Raw genomic sequence first — 21,041 nt, forward strand, 5'->3', positions numbered from 1 at the left:
GATACAGTGTCATTTTGCAAATAGTTTAAATATGGTGTATTTACTTAAATAGTTGCATTTAGTTAAATATATGTTAACTATTTATTTCAATTTTTTTTGCCCTTCTGGATCATTTGAACTATTTCATTTAATTTTCTACTAGATCGATGAAAAAGTATTGTAGACAGGGATTCCAAATCATATCTGACTCATTATTTCACTCAGATTAGCTTGTTATAATGTAAGCAAAGTAAATCTGGGAGATATATTCCATTTGAGGTCCAATTCAGTAGTTTTAGCCTTGCTGCTTTGAATTTGCTTCACATCTCCAAGCATTAAAGTCTTCACAGACCTGTGAGATTAGTAAAGCATTTTTATCAGTATTTGATAGACTACTTAGTATGGTAGGCATGTGATCAAATTCTCTTAATCGTCAAAATGTGCCAAGAACAAAAACAGCTTATATTACTTATAGAAGTTCCTTCAAGAGGAGGTGGAGAAAAGATAGCAACTTGGAAAGAACACCTGGCATGGGCTCCAAAAAGAAGCAGCTTACAGTTTGGGATTCCCTGGATAGGGTAGAATATTGGCCATCAGTAAAAGGGTGAATAATGGGTGGTCAGGGTGACACCAAAAAAAGTCCTCTAACCCACTCTTGGGTAGGCAAACAGAGGCCAAAAAGACAAAAGAAGGAAAATCTTTGGCTTGATTATTTTTGAACACACAACTCCCCCCACCACAGAACCAGCCTCCAGGGCCTGGACAGCCATTCCTAGCAGGCTTCCAGCTGAACTATTTTCTTTACCAAGATTCCTGGCTCACAAGGGATGTCATTCCAAGCCTTTTCCTTTTTGTTTTCCTTTTTTTTTAGGTGGCTGGAGCTCTATTTGAGTGACAAAATACCTGACCAATCAGAGCCTCAGACCTGCCTGGGAAAGACTACCTGTTTTTTGGTTTGTTTGTTTTTTTTGTTTTGTTTTATACTTCTTATAATTGGATATCTTTGCTCAGGGTGCCTACAGCCAATCTGGAGGGGTCCAAACAGCAGATTGACTGTTAGGGTTTTTTTTACTCTATTTTATTTTGTTACTACTATTACTATATAAAATATCCCTTTCCCTCTTCCTTTTTTATAATTCTTTATTTATAAAAAGGAAATATTGACAAAACCATAGGATAAGAGGGGTACAGATTCTGCACAATTCCCACCACCAGACCTCCTTATAACATCCCCTCCACTGATAGCTTCTCTATTCTTTAACCCTCTGGGAGTATGGACCCAAGATCATTGTAGAATGCAGAAGGTTGAAGATCTGGCTTCTGTAATTGCTTCCCCACTGAACATGGGCATTTACAGTGCAATCCATACTCCCAGCCTGTCTCTCTCTTTCCCTAGTAGGGAAGGGCTCTGGGGAGGTGGATCTCCAAGGCACATCTGTCAAGGGAAGACTGGTAGCATCTGGAACCTGGTGGCTAAAAAGAGAGTTAATATACAAAACCAAACAAATTGTAGAACAATCATGGACCTAAAGGCTGGAATAGTGCAGATAAAGTGTTGGGGGGGTCCCTCCATTTTGTAGATAGCTAGTAGGCATATTTTAGTTATATTTCAAACGGCCTGTAGCTATACTAGTGTTTTTTGTTTTTTTACCTGAGCCTGAAATCTGATATGCAGGTGGATCCTAATTATTGTCTGGGGAGATGATGTCATGGCTAGAAAAAGACCAGAAAGCTGGATCAGGGAAGAGAGTAGCTCCCTAAATGAGAATGAGGTATAAATACTGTTGACTGTAAACCCCATTGATCTATTGTGATCTGGGTACCATAATTAGCTTAGGAGCCTGTGTGACCTCTACATCCCTCTAGATATGAGCTCACATTCTGTGGTCATGAGTAGGAACATTCCATGCTGCCCCAGTATTGACCCATCTTCCTCAGGTGTAACATAGAGTATGTTCTCTACCTTCCCTTCAGTGGATGGAACATACACAGTCATTATTGATACAAGTTGAGGGCAAGGTCCTATGGGGGAACTCAAAGGGGTCTATTTTGTTGTTCCTGATAGAAATGATGGATATAAATAGAGAGAGGGATTTATTGGAGTTCTAGGCCCATCAAGTTTGACCAAAACTAACTGTTGTTGCTTTTTCCATTAATAGATGACTCGGTGTCCTTCTCACTGTGAGAGGAACTTGTTTCTCCTTCTTCCCTCCACTATCCTTTTTCTCTCCTCATATCAAACTTAAAAAAAATAAAAATAAAAAAACCTCTTTCTTTTCACTGCTCTACTTTTTTTCTTTCCTTCCTTCTTTTGTTTGGGGAAGAAATCTGACTCAGAGTGGAGTGTGTGTGTGTGTGTGTGTGTGTGTGTTTTCTACTTCCCTTTCTCCTCTTGCTATCCCTAGAATTTATAGTGGACAGTAAATGTGCATAATTGTCTATAATTTCTTTCCCTTTGTTCCTTTCTCTTTCTTATCCTTTGGTACTGGTTGCTTTTTTTTTTTTTGGACTGGAGGTGTTGTTTAGTTAACTCATATTGGTTGAATTGCATCAATCATTGCTTCAGTGTCTATTGTAATTTCTGAGGTTGGTTATTACACCTGTGAAAGGTCTTTAGTATACAGTGGCTTATACTCAAAACACAACAATTGAAGAATGACAAAAGAGAAAAATAAAAACACATCAATAAAAAAATGGTTAGATAAAGAGCAAATAAAACTGATACCACAATGAATCAGGAAAGGAGCCCAGAAGAAAAACCAAATCAGTCAGAAGTAACCATAGATAAGAAAATTATGAAAGCAATAATAAACCTAATAATCATAGAAATGAAGACAATTATGGAGAAAAGGGCTAGCAGTATTAGGAAAACAACAGATAAGACACTCAAGGAAAATACTAGCTACCTTGAGGTAATTAGAGAACTGAAAGCTGAAAAAGATGAGCTAAAAGGCAAATTAGCAGAAAAAGCTAATACTATAACTGAACTAAAGAAAAAAAAGCTGACAGAATAGAAAGCAGATTAACAGAAGCAGAAAACAGAATTAGCCAGACAGAGGATTAGCTAGAGAAAACAAAGAAAGAGGTAAAAGAGCTCAAAAAGATATTGAGAGACACTGAAAACAACAACAGTGATATACGGGATGATCTCAAAAGAAGTAACATTCGTATAATTGGCCTACCAGAAGAAGAAAGAGAGGAAGGGGAAGTAAATATTCTAGAGGAAATAATGGGAGAAAACTTCCCAGATATAAACAACAGAAAGAACATTAAGATTCAAGAGGCCCAGAGAGTCCCAAACAGAATCAACCCAGACCTGAAGACAACAAGAAGTATCATAGTTACAATGAAAAGAAGCAAGTATAAAGAAAGAATCCTAAAGGCTGCAAGTGAAAAACAAAAATTCACATACAGGGGAAAACCCATAAGACTATCAGCAGACTTCTCCACTCAAACTCTAAAAGCCAGAAGAAAATGACAAGAAATCTATTGAGCCCTCAATGACAAAGGGTTTCAACCAAGAGTAATATATTTCATTCAAACTAGATGAAGGCATCAAAACCTCTCAGACAGGTAACATTTAAAGGAGGCAACCATCATCAACTTTGCCCTGAAAGAGGTTCTAAAAAAGCTCTTATAAATAAGAACATCACCATACTACTTGCCATATATCCGAGAAAATAACAAATTATTGAATAATGGCATTACAATACATTCAATCCATACTATCAATAAATTTCAATGGCTTAAACTCACCCATTAAAAGGCAAAGCATGGGAGGATGGATCAGAAAACACAACCCAACCATATTCTGCTTGCAAAAATCCTACCTGACCCAACGAGACAAACACAGCCTTAGAGTGAAAGGATAGGAAACTATCATCCAGGCTAATGGACCACAAAAAGAGGCAGGAACAACCATTCTCATCTCTGACACCAGAGACTTTAAATTAAATAAAGTAATAAAAGATAGGAAAGGCCATTACATAATGATTAGAAGATCAATCAACCAAAAAGACTTAACAATTATTAACATCTATGCACCCAATGAGGGACCATCTAAATGCATCAAACACCCTCTCAAAGAACTTCAAAAATACATCAAAAGTAATACAATAATAGTGGGAGACTTTAACACCCCACTCTCACACCTAGACAGATCAACAAAGCAGATCAAAAACTACATTCATTTATCTGGAACCAGAAAACACCCAGAATCGCCAAAATAATCTTGAGGGAAAAAAAAAAACAGAAATGAAGGCATCACCCTGCTAGATCTCAAACTATATTATAAGGCCATCATCATCAAAACAGTCTGGTACTAGACCAAAAATAGCCACACAGACCAGTGGAACAGAATTGAAAGCCCAGAACTAAGCCCCCACACCTATGGACATCTAATCTTTGATAAGGGGGCCCAAAGTATTAAATGGAGAAAATAATCTCCTGTCAATAAATGGTGCTGGAAAAACTGGGTTGAAACATGCATAGGAATGAAACTGAATCACTTTATCTCACCAGAAACAAAAATCAACTCCAAATGGATCAAGGATTTGGATGTTAGACCAGAAAATATCAAATACCTAGAGGAAAACATTGGTGGAACACTTTCCCACTTAAACCTCAGTGACATCTTTGCAGGGAAGACTAGGAAGAAACACATAAATCAGATTACATCAAGTCAAAAAGTTTCTGCACAGCCAAAGAAACTATCACACAAACAAAGAGACCCCACACAGAATGGAAGAGGATCTTCACACACCATACATCATACAGGAGACTGATGAATAAAATATACAAAGAGATCATCAAACTTAGCAACAAAAAAGGAAATGACCCCATCCAAGAATGGGCAGAAGATATAAATAGAACATTCACTATAGAGGAGGTCCAAAAGGCTAACAAACACATGAAAAATTGCTCCAGGTCACTGATTGTCAGAGAAATGCAAATAAAGACAACATTGTGTTGCCCCTGTGAGAATGGCATGTATCAAAAAGGACAGTGGCAGCAAATGCTGGAGAAGTTGTGGGGACATAGGAGCCCTTCTGCACTGCTGGTGGGAATGTGAACTGGTCCAGCCTCTGTGGATAGCAGTCTGGAGAACTCTTACAAGGCTAGACATGGGCCTTCCATATAACCCAGGAATTTCTCTCCTAGGGATATACCCCAAGGACACCGTAACACCGAACTAAAAATATGTGTGTATGCCTATGTTCACAGCAATACAATTCATAATGAGTAAAACCTAGAGGCAACCCAGGTGTCCAACAGCAGATGTGTGGCTAAGAAAGCTGTGGTATATATACACAATGGAATACTATGCAGCTATTAAAAACAATGAACCCACCTTCTCTGACCCATCTTGGATGGAGCTAGAAGGATTAATGTTAAGTGAGCTATGTCAGAAAGATAAAGACATGTATGGGATGATCCCACTCATAAACAGAAGTTGAGATAGAATAACAGAAAGAAAAACTAAAAGCAGGATTTGACTGAATTTGGAGTAGGGCATCAAAGTAAAAACCCTGGATTGAGGGTGAGGGTATATGTTCTACTTCAGGGGCCAGGGGGTTGCAAGTGGAGAGGAGATGGGACACAGTGTTTTGATGGTTGGAATGGTGTTTATGTATACTCCTATTAATTTGTAGTAAACCACTATTTAATTAATATGAATTTGAATGAATATCACAATTTGAATTTGAATGAATATCACAAACTTTTTAATGCGCAGACCATAGGCTGAGTCTTTGATATGTTGACTCTTAAAAGCTTAGACCAGGGAGAACAGAAGTAACCAGTAGCACAGCTATATACAAATAATGTCAAATGACATAAATTATGGTGATATTGTGTATGATACAGCAAATCCTAGCAAAGTGATATTTCAAAGTTAACCTAATTGCCAAATAATTTGATTATAGCAATAACTGTCTATTACCTTCTTAAACCCTAAGATAGCAGGAACCTCCAACTTCCTCTATAGAGCCTGTATTTCCCCCAGTCCTGGAAACTCTACAGTGGGACTCACTTTCCTGCATACTTCTCTCAGTTCATACCAAATGATATTGCATCCGTCTAACCCAACCTAATCAACTCATTGAGTACCACCTCAGCATGCTTCACTTCAGACCATGTCCAGAGACTTCAGTTGTGGAATGACAACCCTTCAGCTTCAGTATAAAGTTCATAATGAAATAATGTCTACTTATACTTAGATACCCTCCTCACCTACTTCCTATTATACTTCCCTCACTCACTTCAAAGCTTACCTTAGCAAAGCAAGGACTGCAAGAGCTGAATAAGGGCAAGAGACTGGCATACTTTAACGATGACTCTCTATTCACTATCAGGTCCCCCCATCAACTGGGGCCCTATTCTGTTTGAGAATCTCAGGACTCCCTGACTAGGGCCGCAGCTAATGGAATGGCCTGATAGTAACTAAAGAGTCATGGTATGCCAGTAGATTCTCAAACAGACATGATGGGCCTAGAACTTGAATAAATCCCTCTCTCCATCGTTACTGTTCATCTCTATCAGGAACAACAAAACAGAATACTTTATGGACCCCCATAAGACCTTGCCCTCAACTTGGATCAACAATGATAGAGAATGTTCCATCCTCTTAAGGGAGGCTGGACAACATACTCTATGCTACACCTGAAGAAGATGGGTCTTCATATTGTGCCAGCTTGGAATGTTCCTACTCATGACCATAGAATCTGAGCTCAGATCTACATGGATGTAGAGGTTACAAAGGTCCTAACCTGAATATGGGCCCCAGATCACATCAAATCAATGGGGCTTAGAGTCAACAATATTTATACACCTTTCCCATATTTGGGAGCTACTCTTTTCCCTGATCCAGCTTTTTTGTCCTTTTTCCAGCCATGACATCATCTCCCCAGACAATAACTTGGATCCACTTGTATATCAGATTTCAGGCTCAGGGGGGGAAAAAGAGAGAGAGAGAGAGAGAGAGAGAGAGAGAGAAACTAGTATAGCCACAGGCTCTTTTGAATACTACTAAAATATGACTACTAGCTATCTACAAAACAGAGACCCCCTCCAACTCTTTATCTGTGCTACTCCAGCCTTTAGGTTTATGATTAGTCAACAATCTGTTTGACTTTATATGTTAACTCTGTTTTCAGCCACCAGGTTACAGATGCTAGCCTGATACCAACCAGGCTTCACTGGACAGACAACCCCACCAATGTGTCCTGGATCTCCAATTCCCCTGAACCCCACCCTATTAATGAAATAAAGAGGCATGCTGAAAGTATGGATCGACTTGCCAAAGCCCATGTTCAGCAGGGAAGCAATTACAGAAGCCAGACCTTCCACCTTCTGCATCCCACAATGACCTTGGGTCCATTCTCCCAAAGGGTTAAAGAATAGGAAAGCTATCAAGGGAGGGTATGGGATAGGGAGTTCTGTTGATGGGAATTGTGTAGAGTTGTACCCCTCTTATTTTATGGTTTTGTCAATGTTTCCTTTTTATAAATAATTTTAAAAAGAAGTTCCTTCACATTTTTTTTCCTGCAGATAGAATTGAGAAGACTCATTCAGCCTAAAAGAGGAAAACTCTAAGCTATTGTCATTCCAATAGTCTTGTACTAGGTGCCTTATTTTTATTAATTAATTTTAGGTGGCTAATGCTTTATAATGCAATCATTTTACATGAGTATAATTTCATTATGCACTAAGCCCCCAGAGTTCTCTTCCACCCTCTCCCCCCCTCCCCAGAGTTCCTTGCTTTGATGCAATATACTATATACCCAGCTCACTTTCACTTTGTTTTCTCTATCCCTGTCCCTATGAGACCAGATCTAGTGCACAGAGCCATGGGTTTCTTCTAACCCAAGATAGCTGTTCTCAACCTGTCTGTGCTGCCATTAGGAAGGGCCTCACCCTAACCCCTTGACCCAGTCAGAAGCCCAGGGAGCCAGACTGACACCCCCTTAAACTTCCACAATCCCCCACATACACACATCACAGACTCCACTATGATCTGGGGAGTGCCTACATCAAGAACTGAGTTACTCCCCATGGAACCTGAGCTAGCTGAACCAGGTCCAGGCTCCATTGTGATCTGTGGAGAAATGATGCCATCATTTTTTATACTTGCATGAACAAATCTTTTCTTAGTACTTTGGAATGAAGTTGGAAATCTTAGAGGTGGATACAGTAGCAAATTAAATGAAATAGTTCAATGAACATATAACACCAAATACCAAAAGAAACTACTATATTCTCTCTCAAAGAGTTCATGGTGAAGAAAAAATAATATAATTACAGTTTGCCAGTTGTTTTAGATAAGACAGTTACATTGTAGAAAACACCCTGAGGAGAACCACTTAGAATACATTTGTGTTCTAAACTCCTTTCTATTTCTAAAGAAATCAGGAAAGCATTTGTTTCTCATACTAATCTAGATTAAGAAGTGTCTTTCTATGACAGGCCATATGCTAAGTTAGTGACTAGATTTTGTTCAATTTCTGAGAAAAATAGCTCTTAAACTATTCTCACTCAAAGACATATGTTTAAGCACTTTGGAGTTTATAATGCGTGTTTTCAAGAGTTAACAGCTTCATAGAATAAATTGTCCTGACAAGTAGCAATATATCTTAAATTTTTACTTTCATATGTTATAGCAAGTTTTACTATCATCTTGAAAATGTCAGTTCTTCATATTCTTCCACACAAAAACAGTAGTAATTTTCACTTCATATTTTCATTTAATGATGTCACTTACATTCATTGTTTATAAAATTGAGCTACAGTTTTCTTTCTACCTTATATATCTTGGGAATTAAAAGCTATCTCAAAAATGGTAGAAAAAGCACCAGGTAGTGGTGTACTTGGTAGAATGGGAATACAATTATGTTTGAGGACCTAGGCTCAAATTTCATGTCTGCATCCACAAAAAGGAATCTTTAGGACTAGTGGAACAGTACTGGAGATAACTCTGTTTACCCTCTCTTTTATCCCTATTTATCTATTTATCTATTGGTTATCTCTAGAGCTCGGTTGCCAGCACTATCTGCCATAGCTCCTGGCAGTCATTTTTTCCCTATTTTATTTGATAGGGCAGAAAAGGGGAGAGAGAGAGAGGGAGAGTGACAGAGCAACATCCACAGATCTGCTTCACCACTTGTGAAGCTTCCCTCTGTAGGTGCGGAGTGGGAGCTCAACCCGGATTCTTGTTCAGGTATTCTTGAGCTTGGTACTATGTGCGATTAAAAAGGTGTTCCACCACCTAGTCCCCTCTCCATTTCTATTTCTATCTCTATAAAAAATAAATCTTCCTTCATTTTTCCCTAATATAGAGAAAGAGCAATTTGCTTATTATAATATCAATATATGTCATTTAGTTTATGTGTTTTTATTTTTATCCACTGGTATCAAATTATAAGAAAAATCAGCCAGAAAAAGATAGGGAGACCTGCAGGAGTTGGGCAGTAGCACAGTGGGTTAAGTGCATGTGGCACAAAGCGCAAGAACCAGCAGAAAGATCCCAGTTTGAGCCCCGGGCTCCCCACCTGCAGGGGAGTTGCTTCACAGGCGGTGAAGTAGGTCTGCAGGTTTCTGTCTTTGTCTCTCCTTCTCTGTTTTCCCCTCCGCTTTCCATTTCTCTCTGTCCTATCCAACAACAATGACATAAGTAACAACAACAATAATAACTACAACAATAAAACAACAAGGGCAACAAAAGGGAATAAATAAATAAATACAAAAAGATAGGGAGACCTTTAGCATTCTCTGAAAATGACAGCAATATACACCAGAATTCAAGGTAAATTCATATCATCATTTTGTTTTCTATAGAACTCCATATGTTGAACATTCTGTACTAGTGTCTATAATTAATCACAAATGCAATTGATCTGATATATTTTCTAAATTAATAATCATTTAATCTTTTTCTAGATTAATAATTCCACTGTGAATCTAGGAGAATTTTTATTATTGGCAAGAGATTAAGTCAAAGATCCTGAAGCTAACATATTAAAATATGATGCCTTATCTGGGGGTATGGATCGGCCTGTCCATAAGGAGAAGCAATTACAGAAGCCAGACCTCCCACTTTCTGCACCCCCATAAAGATCTTTGGTACATACTTTCAGAGAGATTAAAAATAGGGAAGTTTCCAATGAAGGGGATAGGATGTGAAACACTGGTGGTGAGAATAGTGTGGATTTATATCCCTCTTATCCCACCACCTTGTCAATCATTATTGACTTGCTAATAAAATTTAAAAAATGATACCTCATATTTATCTATTCTTGTAGAACTCTTTAAGAAAAATTCAAGCAAAAATTTCTCTAAATATCATCATACAGAAAAAATATGATAGAATGTGAAATAAACTATAAGTTTTGAGAGAGATAATAAATTATATAAGGGTTTGGTGGTGGAACACCAAGTTGAGTACACATGTTATAAATTATAGGGAAGTCAGAAAATCTCATGTTTCATCAATAAGAACATAACTTTTCTGAAAATTATAAACTTTATTTAAGGGTTATTTAGGTTGAAACCAAACCAGTGTCTCAGTAGTATATGATCAATTTCAAAATCTCTGTATTTCAATTTGGAAAAAAATATTGACTACAAAAAAATAATATATTTTAAATTAACTCTTGTTCTTCCCTTTCTCCCTCCCTCCCCCTCCTATGACCCAGTCCTTGGCTTTGACGCAATACACTATGCCCAGTCCATGTTTCATTTTGTGTTCTCCCTCCTAGTCTCTATTTATCAAGTCCTGCTAATAAGTGAGATTATTTTGTATTTTCCTTCTCTTTTTAGCTTATCTCAGTTAACATGGTGTCCTCTAGTTTCATCCAAGATGTCTCAAAGGCAACAACATCATTGTTTTTAACAGCCATTGTGTATACATACCAAAATGTTTTTAGCCATCCATCTGATTGAACATCTGGTCTGCTTTCAGATTTTGGATACTACAAATTGTACTGCTATTAACATAGGTATATCTCTTCTGAGAGGTGCTTTTGTTTCCTTTGGGTAAATCCACAGGAATGAAACTGCTTGTTTAAAGGGCAGGTCTATTTCTAATGTTCTGAGAAATATTCAGACTATTTTGCAGAAAGGTTGGACTCCCAGCAGTGCAAAAGGTACACTCCCAAAAGTATCCCCCTTCCACAGAGGAACCCTTTTACATTGCTGGTGGGAATGTAAATTGGTCCAGCCTCTGTGGAGAGCAGTCTGGAAAACTCTCAGAAGGCTAGACATGGACCTTCCATATGATCCAGTAATTCCTCTCCTGGGCTTATACCCCAAGGACTCCATAACACCCAGCCAAAAAGAGGTGCGTACTCCTATGTTCATAGCAACACAATTCATAATAGCTAAAACCTGGAAGCAACCCAGGTGCCCAACAACAGATGAGTGGCTGAGAAAGCTGTGGTCTATATACACAATGGAATACTATGTAGCTATCAAGAACAATGAACTCACCTTCTCTGGCCCATCTTGGACGGAGCTAGAAGGAATTATGTTAAGTGAATTAAGTCAGAAAGATAAAGATGAGTATGGGATGATCCCACTCATCAACAGAAGTTGAGTAAGAAGATCTGAAAGGGAAACTAAAAGCAGGACCTGACCAAATGGTAAGTAGGGCACCAAAGTAAAAACTCTGTGGTGAGGGGTAGACATGCAGCTTCCTGGGACAGTGGGGGGGTGGGAGTGGGTGGGAGGGATGGGTCACGGTCTTTTGGTGGTGGAAATGGTGTTTATGTACACTCCTAGTAAAATGTAGTCATATACATCACTAGTTAATACGAGAGGGGGAAAATTAATTGTAAGTCTCGAAGTTTTTCAAAACACAAACTGAATCTTTTCTCAATATATGCAGTGTAATTGATATGCAGACTCTCTCAAAAGCCTAGACCAACTAGATTAGAAGCAACCAATAGCACAGCTATATACAAGATACTGGGTACTATACAGCAAACCATAACAAAAGGACTTTTCAAAGTTAACCCAATTAGCAAATAATGTCATGATAACATTAACTATCCATTGTCTTTTTGAACCCTAAGACAGCAGGAACCTCACATCTCCACTATAGAGCCTCTACTTCCCCCAGTCCTGGAACCCTTTGGATAGGGCCCACTTTCCCATATGCCTCTCCCAATCCATATCAAATAATATTGCATCTGCCGATCACAACCTAACCAACACGATTGCCACCTCAACATGCTTCACTTCAGACTGTGTCCGGAGACTTCACGTGTGGAATGACAGCCCTTCAGCTTCATTACTCAGGTGAGACCTTTCCTTTCATAGTATACTCTAATTCCATCTCAGGTGGTTCACTTTCTAACAAAGTCCCAAAACCTAGATATACACCAGTTTCTGTGAGAGAGAGCATATGTTCACATGTATCCGTAAACTACTGCAAAATATACACCTGAAAGTAGAAGTACACTGGAGTTTGCAGTGAGTATCCCCCTAACACTTCTTTTCCACTATTCCAAGCTTTGGGTCCATGACTGCTCAACAAATTGTTTGGCTTCGTATGTTAACTCTCTTTTCAGTCACCAGGTTCCAGATGTCATCAGGAAGCCGGCCAGGCTTCCCTGGACTGAAGACCCCACCAATGTGTCCTGGAGCTCCGCTTCCCCAGAGACACACCCTACTAGGGAAAGAGAGAGGCAGACTGGGAGTATGGACCAACCAGTCAACGCCCATGTTCAGCGGGGAAGCAATTACAGAAGCCAGACCTTCTACCTTCTGCAACCCACAATGACCCTGGGTCCATGCTCCCAGAGGGATAGAGAATGGGAAAGCTATCAGGGGAGGGGGTGGGATATGGAGAATGGGTGGTGAGAAATGTGTGGAGTTGTGCCCCTCCTACCCTATGGTTTTGTTAATTAATACTTTCTTAACTAAAAAAATAAAATAAAAAATAAATAAATAAATAAAAAGTATCCCCCTTCCCCTGCATCTTCTTCAACATTTGTTGTTACTATTCTTTCTAATGTATGACATTCTCACAGGCATAAACTGTTATCTTATTGTCTTTATTTGCATTTATCTGATGATCAGTGACTTTGAGCACCTTTTCATGTGCTTGTTGGCCCTCAGGATCTCTTATTTGGAGAAGTTTCCATCCATGTCCTTACCTCAGCTTCTAATGGGACTGTTTGTTTATTTAGTGTTAAGTTTTCCGAGTTCTTTATGTATTTTGGTCATTAGTCTTTTATCTGAACTAATAACCAAAACACATATACAGCATTGATTTTAAAAGTATGAGGTCCTAAGTTTGATCCTCTGCATTGAATGTGTCAGACTAATGTTCTGTTTCTATTATTAATAAAAATAAATGTTTTAAAATATGCAGACTCAAGAGGTGCCTATTGATTAAAGTCTATCATTGAGAGTGTGTGCCTATTGAGTTGTAGGTTCAGGAAGGGCTTACTTATTTCCCATAGCTGAGATAGATTTTCCAGGTAAAGCTGTTTCAGAGGCCAAGGAAAGGCCTAGAGAACCCCCTGCAGAGATGGGTCCACCAATGCAAAACTGTGAAGGTACACAGACTTCAGAAATACACATTTGAAATGACCAGAGGATTTGGTCAGGGTGAGATGGACAGTTTTGGCACTATAACTCACCATGACAACAGAGTCAGAGGCAACTAGTAGGACAATTATCAGTCTTCTAATGCCTCTAAAAATCAGTTATCTCTGTCTGTCTAACTGAAGGACCTGGGAGGAGGGTTAGATTGTTATGTGCAAAACTGAGAAGTATTACACATGTATAAATTACTATATTTTACTGTCCACTAAAAACCATTAATCTACCCAATAAAGAAAAGTAAAGAAAAATCATTAAAAGGGACAGAGGTAGATACCAAAATAGTTATGCAAAGAGACTCTCATGTCTGAGACTCTTAAGTCCCAGGTTCAATCCCCTGTACCACCATAAGCCAGAGCTGAGCAGTACTCTAGTAAAAAAAAAAAATCATTAAAAGTAGAAATAAATCAAAGTTATCTTGTCATATTTTGTAGGGAAAGAGATCACACCAAGGCTTTATTACCCAGATCATAATAAAAGATTATGCAGAACCACAAACAAGTGGTCAGAGTATCTCCTTTGTGGCAAACACTAACTTTTTAAAATAAATAATAATAACAGTATTTGAATCACTATAATTATATAAAAAATAATTATATTAATGCACTAAGCAATAAATTACCAAAATAGATATAAAAGTAGCAAATAAATGAATAAGTGAAACTTGGTAACTGATCTATTTCACTTTTATTATGAGTTGTTCCTCTATTTAGCTTTTAATCTGAGCACAAGTAATGTGTTTATTAAACAAAAAATTTTGATTCATAATAGCAAAATACAAGTCTACTTGGAACCACGTGAAAGCATCTGGGTCATTGGAAAGAATCCCAAACCTCCCTCCCATTCAGGGAGATAGGATAAAAGAATTAAGAGATTTAGCCCCTAACGGGATTTAAATGTTCTAAGAGGGATACTCAGCTAAGGAATTTCTACCCTAAGAAAACTGCTGTTAATCCCCCAAGTCTTGACTATGGTTGCCAATTGCCCACATGCAACTCCATTTTACCTCTACTAAAGATTAACGTGAATAGGGTTAGGAGATTTTTAATATGCCAACAATCTTCTTAATGGCATAAACCAGGGATATATCCAGATCCGAATCAAGTTTTCCAGAATTCTGTGACAGACATCTCTAGAGTCATATCCAGCCTTTAGTAATAAAATCCAATTATTTTCACCAAGATGCTTTCATCATATCATTCTAAACTAAGAGAAGTATTGTATTTTCATAAAGGCAGCTTTTTAAATCAGAAATCTTCTAACAGAAACTTCAGATAGCATAACAGAAGCATAAAATTCATTCTGCTTTGAATCAACACTGACCTTCTGTTCCAAAAGAAATATGTTTGTAGGGATTGCTGCAAAAGCCTTGTAGCTTGGCATGGTCTTGTATTGCTAGAATGGGTAACCAGAAAGCAAGAGTGCAGATGAAAAGAGAGAAGAATACGACATAATTTAGGACTGGTTCTATCATGTTAAATGACATGTTATCAAATGAAGAAAGAAGTTATTTGGACAACTTCGATATTAGCTTACTAAGTTAATATTTTATTAGAATGAAAAGTAAAGAAGCATTAAAGTATAAGCCTAGGAAATATAGTCAATTATCTGAAAAACAGTTTCAGAACTTAAAAAAAAAACTTCATTTCTACAAATATATATGTAAATTTTCCATTAGCATTTTTCCTTTGGTGTGCTATTTCTTAAATATGTTTTTTTTATTACTTGGTGATCAAAGGAAAGTAGTTCTTTTATGAATGTGCCATATTAAAAATATTATATCAGTTTTTCAGTTGAATAGTTGATATATCCTCTTACACTTTTCATAAAAGCAAGGATCAAAATACATAAAATTTAACAGTATTTTCTTATAAATCAGACAGCAAGCTAGTTAATAGTTTGAGCAGAGGTAATATCCACAATGTAAAAACTAGAGGATCACACTCTATTAAAAAATTACTTATTTTTATTTATTTATTGGCTAGAGACAGAGAGAAATTGACAGGGGGTGGGGAGATATAGATGCTTGCAGCACTGTTTCACCACTTGTACCTGAGTCCTTGTATATTAATATGTGTGCTTAACTAGGTATGCCATCACTTGGCTCCAGGGATCACACTCTTGACTGTAAATTCAATTTAAAAATTACTTCCCTTTTGGAAAAAGCTAGCAGATCTATTTTAGGTATATTCCAAGGAGCCCATGACTTTACTAGTTTTTGCCTGAGCCTGACAGCTAATATGCAGACCTAATAGCTTTTTCCAAAACAGAGACTCCAAATCTTCATCTGCAATATTCTTGCCTTTAAGTTCATGATTAGTCAACAATTTGTTCTACTGTATATCTTAACTCTTTTTCAGCCACCAGGTTCCAGATACTACCATGATGCCAATCTGACTTCCCTGGGTGGGTGACCCCACCATGTGTCCTGGAGCCCTGCCTCCCCAGATTCATACCCCACTAGAGAAAGAGAGAGACAGGCTGGGCATATGGATCAAACTGCCAATGCCCATGTTCAGCAGGGAAGCAATTACAGAAGCCAGACCTCCCACCTTCTGCACCACAGAGGGATAAAGAATAGGGAAGCTATTAAGGAAGGGGACTGGGTATGGAGTTCTGGTGGGGGGAATTGTGTGGAATTGTACCCCTCCTACCCTTATAGTCTTGTCAATATTTCCATTTTATAAATAATTTTTTAAAAAATTACTTCCAGTACAGACACGTTGAGTCAAATAATGAAACACCCTGAATTTTAAGTAAAACTTTGGAAAAAGGACTGAACTTAAAGAAACTTTAGAAATCATGGTAATATACATAAACAAGTCTACTTTGGGGGACTGAGGAGACTGTATAAAGATTATGCAATGGACTCTTATTCCTGAGGCCTTGAGATCCCAAATTCTATACCTAGCACCACCATCCACCAGAGCTGAGCAGTTCTCTAGCCTCTATCTCTATTTTCACTATTTCTCTACTTGTAACTTTAACTGTCTTTTTCTCATTAAAATAAACTTTGAAAAATAACGTAAAATTTGGTAAACCACTTATCTATCCATCAAAGAATAAACAGATAAGGCTTATTATTTGGCCATGAAAAAAGAATGAAATGTTGCCTTTTGTAACAAGTTGGGTTTACTTTGAGTCATATTAAGTGAAGTCAGATAGAGAGAGTAAAATAAAAGCTTGTGGTGTCATTTCACAATATATAAATATCAAATTATTTCGTTGTACAATTGTAACCAATGTGTTAATTATTCCTCAATAATAAAATTTAAATTAAAACCTGAAAAATCCGGTTGTTTTTTTAATTTTTTTATAAAAGTTTTGTTCGGAAAAGGGAAACACTGACAAAACTATCGGAAAAGAAGAATGCAACTCCACATAATTCCCACCACCAGAACTCCATATCCCACCCCCAATTCTTTTAGTGCCACAAGAGTTATTACTGGGGCTCAATACCTGCATGACAAATCCACCACTCCTAACAATTTTTCCCTGTTTTTTTTTTCCTTTTCTTTATTTGATAGGATAGAGAGAAATTAAGTGTAGGGGGGAGCAGAGAGAGAGAAAGACAGTGAAACACCTGCAGTACTTGTTCCACTGGTTGTGAAGCTTCCTTTCTGCAAGTGGGAGCAGGAGTTCTAACCTTGGTCCCTGGACATGGTAATTTGTGCTCTTAAACAAATGCACCACTGCCTACACTGAAAAATCTCAATTCTAAATGTCTCTAGATGCCAAAGTGTTATGTTCATGGTTTCTCATTCACATTCCCCTTTCTCAAGGTTTTTCCATGTGTCCGAAATCAGCAGAAAATTGTTGTTTATGTGCCATAGGATACAGACCAAATAAAAAGTTTACAGAAGGTTTGGGGTTTCAAATAAAATAAAAGTGGTGACTAATGTAGCCTTCATTAAAATTATGTGAGAGGGCTGAGGAGACAGATAAATGATTATGCAAATGACTTGCACACCTGAATTTCTGACCTCCCAAATTCAATCCCCTGCACCATTACCATAAACCAGAGCTGAGCAGTCCTCTAGAAAGGAGAAGGTTGAGAAGGAGGAGAAGGAGGAGGAGGAGGAGGAGGAGGAGGAGGAGGAGGGAGGAAGGAGGGGGAAGGGGGAAAGGAGAAGGAGAGGGGGGAAGGGGAAAGGTAGATGGGAAGGAGGAAGTGGAAAGGGAGATGGAGAGGGGGAAGGGGAAAGGGAGATGGGGAGGGGAAGGGGAAAGGGAGATGGGAATGGGGAAGTGAGAAGGGGAGGGAGAAGGGGGAAGGTAGATGGGAAGGTAGAAGGAGGCTGGAGAGGGGGAAGGTGATGGGAAGGAGAAAGGGAGGGGGAAGGGTGGGGGAAGGGGGAAGGAAATTATCAGAGAAAAGGTAAGTGGTTGATACATTCACATCCTTCAGAAAGATAATTCAGGAAAAGTAGCTCACTTGGACAGTATGACTGCTTTGCCATGTGTGTGACCCATGTTGGCAATCACTCCCACCACACCAGAGAAAATTTTCTTACTGTGGTATCTTTCCTTCTATCTCTGTATCTCTCTACATACTTGAAAAACTGTCAGAGAACTAAAGCCCTGGAAATGACAAGGGAAAAAATGTTAAACTCAAAAGAAATAAAAATGCCATGCCTGGAGGGAGCTATTCTGAAGTCCCATCAAGCTTTTTAAAATTTTATTCTAATTGTTTTCCAAACAACAAATTTGAATGAGGAGTGCAAATGAACAGTTTTCTCTTTCTCTGTTTTTTGTTTGTCTGTTTGTTTTGCCTCCAAAGGCAAAACTGAGCTGGGGCTCAGTGCTGGCACTGCAGATCTACTGCTTCTGGCAGCCATTAAGAGAGGAGGACAGATCTACAGACCTGCAGATACCTGCAGAAACCTGCAGAAACCTGCTGACCTGCTTCGGTGCTTATGAAGCTTTCCCCCTGCAGGTGGGAAAAGTACTATGTGTGCTTAACTGGATGCACCAGAGCCTAGCTCCAGAATAGTCACCACTTCATGAGGAATAAGAACTGACATTTTTTACTAGACACATTGGGTTTTCTACCTCATTTAATTTTACAGAAAACCTAATGATAAAAGAGTCAAGTAAAGCGAGGTCAGGTAACTTGTTTAAGATTACAATATCCTATAAAGAGAAGAAATAGATCCATTCCTACCAAGACTCAGTAACCATTTCTTTACAACTCTATTCATATCTCTCTCCTCATATCTAAATCATGTAACAGTCTTACTCAATAAGATAATGCTTTAAGATAATGCCAGAGTATATCTAAGCAAACATATAAAGTTGAATAAATCATTAATTTCCCACGATGGGCAGGGGTAGATAGCATAATGGTTACGCAAACAGACTCTCATGCCTGAGACTACAAAGTCCCAGGTTCAGTCCCCTGCACCTCCATAAGCCAGAGCTGAGCAGAGTGCTCTGGGAAAATAAATTTAAAAAAAATATACGTCAGTAAAGAGCACTTTCATATTGCAATGACTGAGCATCTCTAATATTTTTAAATTATGTAATCAATCATACTCCATTGTGAAGTTACATTTTTCACTCCCTCCACTGAAAAGTATAGTCATGATTTCTACTTAATTTCATCAATTTATTTTTGGTTTGTCATGAAAACCATGAAGATAACATTTTATACTATTTCATATTTTATATACCATATCATATCACATCATATACCTAAGATGGGGATGTTCTGCCAAGTCAACAGATACTAATTCACCTTAGAAATATACTGAATATGATAATGCATGTGAATTGAGTATCCATTCTGTGACATGTCCTGCTTAGAAGCTAGAAAGTCAATACTGAATGAAACATAAAAGCCTCTAGCCTCTGCTCTCTAGAGATTATCTTAATGAATAGACCCAAACCAGAAATAAGTACATAATCAAAATAGAATTTATGTGGAAATAAATAGTACACAAAAAACTGAAATAGAATAACAAGTGATCTTGAAGATATTTTGAATGGTGGACTTGAAATTAATGCAAGGTCATACAAATACATCTTTACACCTCTCCTTGTTTATGATATGGAAGACATCATAAGAGCTAGAACTTGGAAGGCATTCAATAAAGACTTGTTGAAGAAAATATCTGACTTCCAGTTAGAACTGTTTTTGTAAACATTTACAAACTAAGAAAATAAACCACAATTTTTCAGAATTTGGTGTGTGTGTGTGTGTGTGTGCGTGCGTGCGTGTGTGTGTGTGTGTGTGTAAAATGGAACATATGGTTTCCATTTTTTCTGGTAAATTTATTTTCCACAAATACCAGAAGTTTACAATAAATTAAAAAATATATATTTTAAGGCAAAAATTATCCAAGCAAGGAGATGTAAACTTGTTTAGAACAATTAGATATACCTTCTAGTACTTCATCTATTTCTAAGACATTTTGTTTCTAATTTGTAGTATATTTCTTTCATGCAGTGTATTTCTTCCATGTTACTCCAAGGCATCCACATGTTAAATGAAATTCATTGTGTAATTTAAAGTGGTTTAAAGTTACAATTAAGGGGTGAGGTGCTGGTACAACTGATTGAACACACACTTAACCATGTACAAAAACCTAGGTTCAAATCCCCAGTCCCCACTTGCAGGAGGGGAAAGCTTCATGTGTAGTGAAGAAGTGCTGCAGGCATCTCTCTCTTTACCTCTCCATCCTCAGTTTCTCTATTTTCTATTAAATAAAATAAGTTTTGGGGGTCAGATGGTATCACAGTGGATTAAGTGCACACGGGGCGAAGCACAAGGACCAGCCTAAGGATCCCGGTTCAAACCCCCAGCTCCCCATCTGCGAGTGGTGAATCACGTCTACAGGTGTCTATCTTTCCTCTCCCTCTCTCTGTCTTCCCTCCTGTCTCCATTTCTCTCTGTCCTTCCAAAAACAATGACAGCAATGACAACAATAAAAATAACAATAACAATGATAAACAACAAGGGCAACAAAAGGGAAAAAATAGCCTCCACAGGCTGAAAGTATGGATCCACCAGTCAATGCCCATGTTCAGCGGGGAAGCAATTACAGAAGCCAAACCTTCCACCTTCTGCAACCCACAATGACCTTGGGTCCATACTTCCAGAGGGATAAAGAATAGGAAAGCTATCAGGGGAGATAGGATACAGAGATCTGGTGGCAGGAATTGTATGGAGTTTTACCCCTTTTATCCTATGGTTTTGTTGATGTCTCCTTTTTTAAATAAATTTTAAAAAGTAGCCTCCAGGAGCAGTGGATTCATAGTGCAGTCAAAACCATGGAGGCAAAAAAATAAATAAACAAAAAGAAAAAATAAGACTTAAATAAATAAAATTATAAGTAATTCTAGCCAAGGTAATTATATTTTCAAAAGTAAATAATAGTATTACATTCTGGGATAGCAAACAGTTAGTTATTAGAGGTGAAACAGAAATATTCTGACCTCAATTTATCAGAAAAGAAATC

General features: G+C 37.9%; 1 protein-coding gene across 19 annotated transcripts in view; it reads right to left on the minus strand.

Annotated features, from left to right (window-relative positions):
• The window catches only part of MLIP (muscular LMNA interacting protein), a 286,170-nt gene that overhangs the window by 127,536 nt on the left and 137,593 nt on the right, over positions 1 to 21,041 (minus strand). For all 19 annotated transcript variants that reach the window (XM_060190026.1, XM_060190017.1, XM_060190016.1 and 16 more), the window contains one exon: positions 14,905 to 14,976. In XM_060190026.1, coding sequence (XP_060046009.1) covers positions 14,905 to 14,976 — 72 coding nt within the window. The remainder of the gene's footprint in view (positions 1 to 14,904; positions 14,977 to 21,041) is intronic.

This window comes from Erinaceus europaeus, chromosome 4, assembly GCF_950295315.1.
Source record: "Erinaceus europaeus chromosome 4, mEriEur2.1, whole genome shotgun sequence".
Taxonomy (NCBI): Eukaryota; Metazoa; Chordata; class Mammalia; order Eulipotyphla; family Erinaceidae; genus Erinaceus; species Erinaceus europaeus.